This window comes from Numida meleagris, chromosome 1 (genome assembly GCF_002078875.1).
Source record: "Numida meleagris isolate 19003 breed g44 Domestic line chromosome 1, NumMel1.0, whole genome shotgun sequence".
Taxonomy (NCBI): Eukaryota; Metazoa; Chordata; class Aves; order Galliformes; family Numididae; genus Numida; species Numida meleagris.
In genome coordinates, this window is record NC_034409.1 from 126,804,303 (window position 1) to 126,816,027 (window position 11,725).

An 11,725-nucleotide genomic window follows, 5' to 3' on the forward strand; every position below is an offset into this window, starting at 1 on the left:
TGAACTGGGCCCTGTTGTTTTTTTTTGTTTTCCTAAGAATGAGAAGGACCCCATAATATCCTTGTGATTTGATTTTGTACATACCATCGACCAAGACAAAAGGCCAGCTTTTCTCCACTGAGGGGAGCCTCTCCATACTCTACCTACAGCCAAGGGAGAGTGAGGGCATGTAGGGGGCTACTGAGATGACCATCTCAGTCTCCAGTTTTATGTGCAACAGAACGAGTGCTCACGCTGCATCAGCAGAGTGACCTTCTGCCTTTTCCAAATGATTTTCACTCAAGCAATCTGTATTTCTGCTTCCAAAAACTGGGTGGGTTATTGCAGCTAATGCTTGACCAAATGATTTTACTGATTGCCTCCTGCTAATTCTTTAAGACTTATCAAGTGTGCAGCTAAATGCTAAGGCTGCACCATTCTCTCTCCCAGCTGCCATAGAATGGCTTGGGTTGGAAGGGACCTCAAGGATCATAAAGTTCCCATCCCCCCTGCCACAGTCAGAACTGCCAGCTGCTATATCAAGTACCAGATCAGATTGCCCAGGGCTTCTTGGAACGATACAATGGACTGTTGAAAACCATGCTGAAAGAAATGGGTGAGTAAGATGCTAAAAATAACATTCAGGGAACGTGATGATGTGGCTACCATCTAGGCAGTCTAAAAAAAAAAATCATGGAAATGGAAAAGCATCCAGTCTGGTCTTAAACACCTCCAGAATCAGAGCAAACACAACCTCTCTGGGCAACCTCCTTCAGCACCTCACCACTCCCTCAGAAAAGAACATTACCAGGCTTTAGCTAATCATCATGCATGACTACAAAATTTTCTCTCTCAACTTCAACCCAAATCCAGAGGAAATTAAAAAAAAAAAAGTCATTTTACATGCTAAAAATCACCGAAGCTGATAGAGATTTTCTCTCAAAACTCAGACAAGATAAACCACAAGGAGACAATATAGTTAGCTTAAACTACATTGGTTCCAAGGGAACAAAAACAGCATATAACAGAGCTCAGTACAGCGGTCAGTTTTATTTTGCAGGAATCCAAGTGAAAATTCAGCTTTGATTTTGTCAGGTACTCCGTTAAAATAAAAATAGAAAAGAAGAAAAAAGATATGTAAAGTGGTCAGCAGCAACACCGCATATTTCTTTCATGGGTAATTTATTGTGGAACAGGTATCGATTTCTCTCTCCGCTATTCAGATCCAAAGGCAAGTCCTAGTCAGGCTGCTGAATTCACAACCTACCCACACTGAAAGTGTATTATTAATGATTCTCCTGACAACGTATCAGCTAACAGAAAAGTTGATTGCCTTCAGTAAAAGCTACACATATAAAAGCCCTCTAGGAAAAGAATATCACATTATTCTATATTACTAAGTACATATGGAGAAAAGAAGATAGTATCATTTCCTCCCCAGAACAGCATCATAGAGTTTTCCAGTTCTCCTGACTCGAACCTCCCTGAAGCCAGCTGCTCCAAGGAGCTCGCTGTACTCTGCTGCTGTTCGCTCCTTTCCTTCTGTCTGCACCAACATGTTCAGTGAATACAGCTGGGTTTCCACAGGTCCACTTCTATCTTCTCTCAGGAGCGATTCAACCAGCAGCACTCCACCACCTGGTCGAACAAAGATTGTTATGAAAACCCTGAGAAGATGGGATATTTTTCAGCTGAGTTGTTAGACCAGATCCTATCCTGTTCTTTCCAGAAGCAGCAGCCTCTCAGCTCAGTCCTATTTTACCATTACAGAAGACTAGAAGGGAGCATGCCACTGCTCAGCTACCCTGGTGCTGAAGCTGTGTGCTCCATGTAACTGATGGGTAGGAGTCTCCCTTTTTTTCCCCAAAGCTCACATACCTACCAGGTCTGCAGGCTTTATATACTTCTGCCAGCAGCTGCCCGCATTTCTCATCATCCCAATCATGCAGTATCTTGGATAAAATGTAGAGGTCAGCCTCAGGGATTGAATCTTTAAAAAAGTCTCCTGTAAAGCAAGAATACATGTTCTACCCCAAACTCCCAAGACGAAGAGGAGGTTAAGCAAGTATCTTTTGCTCTCTTCAGTTCTAAGGACTCCGGGCTTGCCAGGTCCACGACCCACATCAGACCTCAACAGAGTTATCCAGTAATAAGGGAGCCACACCATAAATCCATAAAGAAAAAACCCACACATTTTGCACCTCCTAACACTAGTTTCATGGTCATGCCTTTTATTCAGCATGTGATGTACTGCATTCATATTTTTCTCTTCACATCTTACTTTCTCATCACCATTCCCAGTTCTTTGCATCACTATACACATAGCCATTCCTCTGTTTCTTCATCTTTGCTTTTATGTACTTCTTCCCTTCCTCAAAAGCTTCTTTCCTCTCTCAAGAACTTCAAGCAATATTAAGTCCTTCCAATAATGAATTTTGAAGACATTGAAAACAAGGCGTCCCTACACTCATTTTTCATCACAGATGGTACAAAGACTATCTGAGGACTGGGTAAGAAGAATGTGGGTTAGCACATCCCTATTCAAAGTCTGAAATATGACAGAAGTCTAGCGATCACAACCAGAGGTGGAAAACCCCTTGCTCAGAGCAAGTCTGGTGTTCCATGCATCTGCCATGAGGTCTGCATAGGAGACACAGGAATATTAGGAAACTTGCAACACAGCATGGCAGCTGTTAAAAAGCTGTGACAATACAACCCTAACAGATTTACTTTGTCGAGTGCTCAGAGGTATTTAAGCTGCTCTGCACACCAGCTTTGGCTGTCAGTACTTCTTCATTGTCTGGATAAGTGACTCACTCAAGGCAACATTGAACAAGGGCACTTTTGATCACCAGCCTCTCTGGTGAGCAACCAGCAAATAACCCCTGCCCACCACAAACCCCTCAGGCCTACATCACACCACCACCACCATCACCTGCACACAGAGACATCTGCACCTACCTTCGTGGAAGGCAATCCGTCGCTCCTCCGGGGGAACCAATTGCTCTTTGGCCACTTGTACAACTTTGGGCAGGTCATAAATTGTGACCGTGCAATTTGGGTACAAGGAAACACATTCTTGGGCCAAAGCTCCTCCACCTCCTTTGTGAGGAGAAAAGAAGATCAGTGTTGAAACAAAACCACCTCTGCACTGCTACTGTAAAGCAATGTCAGCAGTGGTGCATCCAGCTCCATGGCGCCTGATGGCGTATGTTTATTCTCAAGTGCCACAGAAATAGAAGAGGAAGGACAGGAGTGGCCACTCAGGCCTGCAGGGTCAGCTCCAGCTCTTACATCACTTACACAGCACCTCAGACAGCGGTGAATTGTAAAAGGAAGTGAAAAACAGAGCTGCTAAAGGAAGAATGGAGGAGTAAGGGATCCTGACAGGTTCCATGAATCTCAGCAGTGCTCAGCAGCAATGCAGGAAGGGAGTGCAGGCAGTCTCAACATAACAGCACTGACTGTAGGGGAAAGAGTCTGGCACAGGAAGAACATATCAAGCAAGAAAATAGAAAATAGCAAGTCTGACACATAAACAAGGAGATGAACCACTATACACACGTGAGAATCTGTAGACAAAAACTTCAGCTTCCTAGTACTCGCATCACTTTTCTATTTTTTTTTAAATGCATCCATGAGAAAATGCTCCCTTTGATGCTGACAAGATTGAGATATATCCTTCTTTCCATTGCATTGCCCATGATATAAAATAGGAGGTGCTCTTCTGTATGTGTGGGTTTTTTGTTTTGTTTTGTTTTTCCCCCCCCAAAGCTTGGAAAAGCAACAATCCAGAGGCTTTTTGAAGATCTACTGATGCTCACCTCCCAGGTCATAAATCCGTGTGAAAGGGGAAAGGTCAAATGCAGTAAGTACATCTCTGCCACATATACTCCAGATTGAGTTCTGGCCAGCCAAGAACTTTAGCATTTCTTCTTCTGATCTAGTAACACAGCATGTAGAAATGTAACTCAGAAACATAACTCACAGTATTCTTAGTGACTCTTATCATAGAATTATTATTAAGAATTTTAGCTTAATCATTAATATCTCATTTTATTTGCAACCAATACCTTCCCTTTGCACATAAACCTAGCTTGAGTCTTACTGCAGGAGAAAGGAACAGCTATGCACTGATGCACTTGAATAGGGAATTAAAGCTAGCGAAGTCAACGAGCATATTACTGCTAATTCTTGAGCTTCAGAGAGACCTGTGATTTGTTTTTCACAATAGGAAATTATACATTCCTATTCAAAATATTCAAATGTTCCAGTAATGGATATTGCTGAGAAGGGAAAACTCTACATGATGTTTCTAATGAATGGAATTCTCACATCATATTAATACTCAGCCATAATTAAAAAAAAAATTTTGCCTACCATAAGAAATATATTTCTATTAATGTACTAATACCTGTACATGGCTCCAAAAAGATCTTTAGATGAAATGCCAAAAGCTCTTTCATATTGATTTCTTCCTTCTCTAAAATAGTAACCAAAAAAAAGCAGCATATTAGCATGGATTTCTTCTTTACTCCAAACACACACAGGGGCTGAAGCTGATAGATAGATTATATGTCTGTGTCATGGACGTAAAGACATCCCCACCTGCCACTCCCAAAAGATGGTGAAATATTTCAACAAGAATGTCTTGTTCTTCATGGAGCTACATCTGAGGCAGAGGTGCAAAACTAGCGTGATGATCACCAACCACCATCTTCATGCACTGCCAGTTTGTTCATTTGTTGCAGACTGGAATAAGTGAGACTCCAGCCCTTACTGAGATACTCTATTATGCCTTTGCAATAGAAGTATCCTTAGTCATTGCTGCTCATCATTTATTTTGATGTCTCCAAAAATAAAAGCAACTGCAATGAACAAATGTTTTCCCAAATACCAAAACACACAGAGGTCCAATTTCTAGACCTACTCTACCATAGGAAAGGGAGTAGAAAGGGACAGAAGTAGATGGGAGTAGAAAGGGACAAACACGCAGTAGTAAAAGCAGTAGATCTTAACTGTTTTTTACTTTCTGGGAACCATTCAACACCTTCATTGTGCTCTTCCCAGGAATGGAGAGGAGATGCGGCAAAGTAGCCTGCAACACACAGCACGCAACACCCACATCCATCTCCTCACCTCACAGCATCAGTCAGGTAGTGCCAGCACAAGTAGACGGTATTGGAGTAATACATCATAATATGATACTGAGACTTGGGACTTGACTTCGTAAGGTAGATACTGGAAATGTCTGTGTTTCTGTAGAAGGCTAAGGGGTGAAATAAATACATTTACTAACATGTATGATATCATCTTGCCAGGCCTATTGTACAGCATGATATGTATACATTATCAGAATATATGCGTATGTCCTAGTAGAGAAACATGTTGCTTCTACACTCAGTTCTTCTAAATGTAACACATAGCATAGTATTCTGAGGTTGGTGAGGGCTGGTGAAACCTGCATTGTCCCATTCAATGTGGGTAAACACTACATACCTATGTTTCCTTCAGAATCAAACTTTTCAGGAACAGCAAGAGGAACATTTTGCAAGGTTCATCATTTATCTACACGCTTCTGCTGCCAGAAGAAGCTCCCTGAACTCACAGGATATCTGCTGTAAGCCCAAAACAGGGAAAGAAAACATGAGCCACAGCCAGACTCAAACATTTCTCAGTTCATTGTCACTAGCTGGCTGATGGGCACAGCCTTTTTTGACTACATGGATTCAAAATCTCCAGGGCAAGGCAGAATTCACGTTACCCCTCAGTTCAGAACAGAAACCTAACAAGCTCCTTCACACAACAGTAAAACTCCCAAGGAAAACAAATGTGCTTTTAAGTCACCTTCACGTTTTGTTTTAAAATTTAAAATCATGCCTACGCATCAGACCTCTCGAGACAAGCTCTGCAGAGGTAGTTTATCCTGTGCAAGGTCATCTAAGGCTCTTCACAAAGAAGCTAAGAGATATGGAAACTTTCTCCTGGGATTTTCTTTATGTCTTCAATCATGCTGACATTTGTTTCTTCTCTTTTAGCTGATCTCTTAGCTTTTAGATGATCTCTTCTTTCAGGTATGGTAACTGTCCTAAGACTAGGTATCACCTTTCCTCACACTTCACCTCAGTTTCAAAGCCATCAGAGCTTTAAGAGTTTTAGTTTCTCCCTTCCACCCTTCAAAGGGTGCAAAGAAGATGGAGCCAGGCTCTCTTCTGTGGTGCTCAGTGCCAGGACAAGAGGCAATGGGCACAAACGGGAATACAGGAAGTTCTGAACACAAGGCAACACTTCCATGCTATGCAGGTGAAAAAGCACAGGCACAGGCTGCCCAGAGGCTGTAGAATCTCCTCCTGGGAGATCTCCAGCTGCCACCTGGACATTGCTCTGGGCACCCTGCTCTGCTGGAGAGGGGCTGGGCCAGATGGACTCAGAGGTCCCTGCCAATCTCAACCATTCTATGATTCCCCTTCACCTGCCTTCTTTACCTCCTTCTTGTCTCAGCTCTACTGCCAAAAGCTTCAGTCCCACGCAGGCATCCAGAAGTCTTTCCATCCCCATGATGCTTGTACCCAAGCGTGCAGCAATGACATCTAAAGATAGAGGTTGTCCTGACTCCAGCAGAAGATCAAACACTCCTAACTCACAGGCAGTGAACATTACCTGGAAGTGAGAGGAAGGGGGGGGTCAGGAGAAACCACCAAGCCTAATTGCATTTCCAAAGTTGCTTTGTTGGAGAAAATATAATAAGATAATTTTCACCTGAAAAATATATTATTTCATATACACAAGCCCAGCTAGAGATTCTCTAAGCACTGATAACATCATAGATTCCTTATAGTGCAAACTTTTTAAGTTTTTTTTTCCTTTGCTGGCCAACCCAATCAATTTTTTAGGCTCATAAAGTTTATACTTAAGAGCCGTTCTTTGGTTGTGAATGTTTCTGGCTTACCTTAGTTTCAGAACATGTTTACACGACTCACTTGCTTTTTGCCTGAAGAACTTAAGCAAAGGCGGGACTGTGAGTTTGTTGGCTTTATTTTTTGTTGGTTTGGTTTTATTTGGGAGAAGGTCATCATTCATTTTTACATTTTTATTTTTTCCCCTTCAGCTAATTATCTAACATATGCTATAATGAAGGGGTGGATATCCCACTCTGTGGACCCTCTTTGGGTAATGCCCACCATACACGACTGATTTATTTCCAGAGACTGAAGTCCATGGCTACAGCAGACTCCCTGGGGAAGGAAGTTTTGTCTCAGCCAAAACCGCTGCCTTGTTCTGGCCAACAGAAACAGGCTGTCTTTTCAGAAAGAATGAAGGTGTGCGTGCCAGCTTCAGAGCGAAGCCTTCAGACAGATAAACATACATAACTACACATCACAAGAAAAATATCCTTCTTTAGCTGTAAACATCAAATTTCTAAATAATAGATACCCTATTTCACTGACCACATAAATGCCCCCAGAACATGCACTCAGTCATCAGCTCTTTGGACTGCCCGTATCTACAGTGATTTGATAAAGTCCATGGGAAGCTACTTTTTCCCTCAGTAAGAACCGCATGGCTTAACCAAAGTTAAAATTGCTTTTCAAAAACATCATATTGCTTTTAAAGTGCTGGGCAATCTTATTTCTCACCAAGCAAAAAGGTCTCTCAACATCCATTCTTTCCTCTCTTTACTAAATGTTCTGTACTTCAGGAGCCTTTGGATGCAGCAGCATTTGCAGACCTCTGAAGTGTATTCCTTTTGTGACCATGTTGGCTAGAGATGCAGCAGGAGACGGTAGGACAGACAACTAGAGTTTTAAACATAACTAGAGTTGTAAATGAAGAAAAAAACTCCACTTCGCTGGAAGACAGGTGTTTTCTGCCCATTGCACATGCAAAGACAAACAACATCAGCAAGTATTAATGAAATTGAAACTACTCATTCTAATCTTGTGCCTTAATCAGATGCTATCTGGAAAAAAAAAATGTGAAAAAGACCACCTTTTTTGAAGTCATTATATTAGACTCTTTCTTCCACCTGAAAAGTGGCAATACATGGAAGTTACCAAAAATTGCCTTCTGCAATATATGCACTGAAAAATCCTATGAGAAGGAAGGAAACTCTCTCAGAACATATTTGAAAAATCTTGCAATTTATTGTGTATGAAAAGGGGAAAGGCAGCAACACAAGGCAGTCTTCTGATTCTCAAACTCCAAACAAAAAAATGAGAAGAAATCCTGTGATGTAAGGAGCCTTGGTCATTTGACGCAGTCAGACAAGCTCTCTCAGCTATAAACCACCGTGCTTTTAAAGCTTCAAGCAGAGACAAGATCTGCTCATCCAATCTCCCAGAGGTCAGCAGGATCTCAATAAACATTAACTCTAACCTCAGGAGCCAAAATTCTCAAACTTTTGTCTTTTCAAATTTCCTTCACAGCTAGATAAGTAGATAGGATGATTTCAGTTCATGTGGTTGGATGGTTTCAGACAGTTTTCTTTCCAAAGATTTACATTAAGGAACTAAGGTGAGATCCTTCAGTATTTCTTTCAGTATGCTTTTAAGATTTCTATCCAAGACTGATTTACGGCTCTTACCTTTGAGACTAAAAATCCATTGCTGTATTGAAAGATGATTTGAGGATAGTCAAGGTCTTCTGTGGAGTCCATCTTCCTTTAGTACTGAGGCACAGATTCTCTGCTCCTCTCAATTTAAATAAGCTTCTTTCCACTAGGCACAGCACACCAGCTGATCCACTTAATCTCATTGCTTCTGAGAAACACTTTAGTTAACAAACACATAAGCTAAGTTATTTCGCTTCAGCAGGGTTTGTTGCCAGCTTCAACTATTCCTCTGCATCTTTCATCATTAAGCACAAGGCTAAGGAGCAGTGAGGATTAAAGCTGTACCATTGGTTCAGTGGTCAATTAACACAATGGTACTTCAGAAACAACTGAAAGTTGAAGATGTCTTGAGGAAAGATGAGCTCTGAAGAACGCACCACAGAGCAAATACAAGGAACCTGAACTCAGTATAATGCACCAGTTCATAAACCAAACTCGAGTCTTATTCTAGGCTTCTTCAAAAGCAGCTCTATCCTATCACACTGGTGTCTTGATGCTGGGAGACATCCCTAGAGTAGGAAGCCCAATGAAATGTGACCAGAGGACAGAAGACAACTTGGTGACGTGCTTCTTCAGAAGTGAAGTTGGGACATTCTCAGGAGTTATGAGTGGAGAAGTATCCACCCAGTTGTTTATAGTAGTCTGGACATCCTCCTGGCAAAGCCTGGCATATCTGACCTCCCCAGTTCTACTCATCCATTGATCACCATGAGGTAGCAGCACACACACAGCATTTACCTTGATCCCACTGAAACAGGGACTTGTTCAGATCCGAATAATGTGCCCAGTGCATCAAGGCTTTCCCATGCCAGTAGACTGGCATAACTACTACAAAGCAGGCAAGAGGGGACCTGAGAAGAGCTGTGATGGGCACAGGTCTACAAACTGCCATGAGGTACAACACCCCATTCATAGGTACAGAAGCAGCAAGGCCAAGGAGAGGCTACGAGAGCCTGTCTGCTGTCCTGCTTTGTCAGGGTGGCCAACTTGCTCTGACAGCTGTCATTCAAGCAAAGTCTACAAGGAACTAAATTTAGTCTTTATGCTTTCCTGTATTTTGCCGGTGACAATGAGATGACCTCCAAATGACAAATGTGGAATGGATGTCATATTCATCATCTGCCTCACAGTTCATTACGCCTTGTTCCTTGTCAATGCCAGTCATCATCCCCTCAGCATTTGTAGGCACCCCTCTGGTAAGAGCAGGACCTTTCCAGAAAGGAAAGAATCACAGTTTTTACATTGCATATTTAGTAACCCTTCAGGCACAGTAGGCTTAAATCAGACTACGACTTGGGTGATACGGCGATGGCAATGTGTTACAGAATAATGCTTTTCCAGTTCTTGTTTTTTTTTTTTCCATGCTTCAGCAGTAAGGTTAACAGTCAAAACCTGAGCAATACAATGCAGCTCAACATTCTGTGTATTTTACCTTGGTGGATCTTTAAAAAGGTGCACTTGCAGCACTGTCCCAACACAACATTTTGATGTTCTCCTTTCCTAGGAATTAGGGTTGTATTTATCTGCTACTGCAGAAGGTCAGTTCAGTGCTTTTCCTCTGATCCTACCTCATTTTTAGAAGAAACAGGCCAGTTCAGAGTTTCCTATGCTTTCCTTTTGGCCACTCTGAAGATGCAGTAAAACTTTAATAACTGAAAGTTTCTACTGTGTAATCCCTTTGACAATCCATATTTTCTATTACATTCTTTTCATTATAGCCAGAAGATACTGTATTTGTTTTAGCCAGTAATGAAAGTACAGTAACATACAATTAGCTAACTGTAACTAACCCTTGAAGTAGGTTATCAGCCTTTTCCCCTTCTTTATACAACTCAGAAACAGTCTATGTTTCCTATATTCTATCAACACAAGATGTTTTGTGTTACCAAAACACTTCAGCCAAACAAAAAATTTACAGCACACCCCAGCTGTACAAACACTTAGAGCTCACCATCCTGGACAACACAGCCTGCAAGTACAGTGTTACTGCCTCGCTTGATGCGTCTGTACAGGTCAGATTCTGCTCTGCTTGTTTTGTATTGTGAATACTGCAGATCAAACCATACCTCCTTGCCACTAACTGTTGTATCTGTGCAGCTTGCATTTAACAAGAGGTGCTTCCCTGAAGGAAAGCTGGACAACAGATTTCAATAACACAGCTACACCAAAAACCAAGCATCTTCCCCAGCTATCCCCACATCCCAAAAGATAGTGACCAATCACAGTTTCCATTTAGGTACTGCATATGCACTAAGTAATCATGATTCTGCAAAATTCATTCACTTGACTGAATCTAAAACCATTCTCCCCAGTTCCTCAGATCCATTCTAAAGACAATTTCACAGGAAAAGAAAACTCTTCAAACTTCTCAATGATTGTAGTTTTAACTAAATAACTAGATTGTTAAGTGCACAAATGATAGAGCATTGTAACAGGCCATAGATCCACTCCACTTACAGCAAAGCTGTAGGTACAAGTGGCTCTGGTTATAAAATGACCACACAGTCGATTAAACCACCTGGAGTACTTTTTCAATTGACTAAATCCGTCTGTTGAGGACACCAGATGTAATCATCTAATGGGATTACTACCAGCAGCGAGATATAGGGGAGGAGGGTTACGGATAACTCACATAAGATTGATGTAGAGCCACACACAGCATGTTGCTGCTTCCAAGTAAATTGTTACTGGGGCTTAAAGCCTAAGCTCCTCTTAAGCTAAAAATGCATTCATGAAGATGAACTTGCTGTGGCTTTCCTATCAATGTTTTTGTCGTAGCACTTAGATCACACACAGGCGAAAGCCAGTACTTTACCTCCAGGTTTCTGCTCTGGTGATAAATTAGACAACACTACAGACAAATACGATGAAAAACAAAACACCATTTTTGTGTAACACTTAAAAGAAATGATTAATGAATAAAGCAGATTTCAAATGAAACTAATGCCTGCTGGCAAGAAATGACAGCTGACAGTATTTTCATGCATGCAACTTTCTTTATGAGCAATAAGGATAGAATCATAGAATTGCTCAGGTTGGAAAAGACCTTCAAGATCATCAAGTCCAACCACAACCTAACCATACTACCCTAACTCTAACAACCCACTGCTAAATTATGTCCCTGAGCACTGCATC

General features: G+C 41.6%; 1 protein-coding gene across 3 annotated transcripts; it reads right to left on the minus strand.

Moving 5' to 3' along the window:
* ASMT (acetylserotonin O-methyltransferase) lies at positions 1,011 to 11,725 on the minus strand. Of its 3 annotated transcripts, none has more exons than XM_021411585.1 (8): positions 8,564 to 11,725; positions 6,465 to 6,639; positions 5,119 to 5,248; positions 4,394 to 4,462; positions 3,804 to 3,922; positions 2,941 to 3,081; positions 1,862 to 1,984; positions 1,011 to 1,617 (listed from the first exon to the last, which is right to left on the minus strand). In XM_021411585.1, the coding sequence occupies exons 1-8, from the start codon at positions 8,633 to 8,635 to the stop codon at positions 1,406 to 1,408; spliced, it is 1,041 nt and encodes a 346-aa protein (XP_021267260.1). In that variant the 5' UTR covers positions 8,636 to 11,725; the 3' UTR covers positions 1,011 to 1,405. The 3 variants fall into 3 exon arrangements, with proteins under 3 accessions (XP_021267260.1, XP_021267269.1, XP_021267279.1); XM_021411594.1 differs by having other exon boundaries at positions 7,617 to 11,725; XM_021411604.1 differs by having other exon boundaries at positions 1,456 to 1,617; positions 1,858 to 1,984.

Coding starts and splice junctions, on each gene's coding strand:
- ASMT (XM_021411585.1), bottom strand. CDS start 8,635: ATGGACTCCACAGAAGACCTTGACTATCCTCAAATCATCTTTCAATAC. Junction 3,082..3,803: donor ACGGATTTATGACCTGGGAG/GTGAGCATCAGT, acceptor CTCCTCACAAAG/GAGGTGGAGGAGCTTTGGCC. Junction 1,618..1,861: donor ATATAAAGCCTGCAGACCTG/GTAGGTATGTGA, acceptor TTGTTCGACCAG/GTGGTGGAGTGCTGCTGGTT.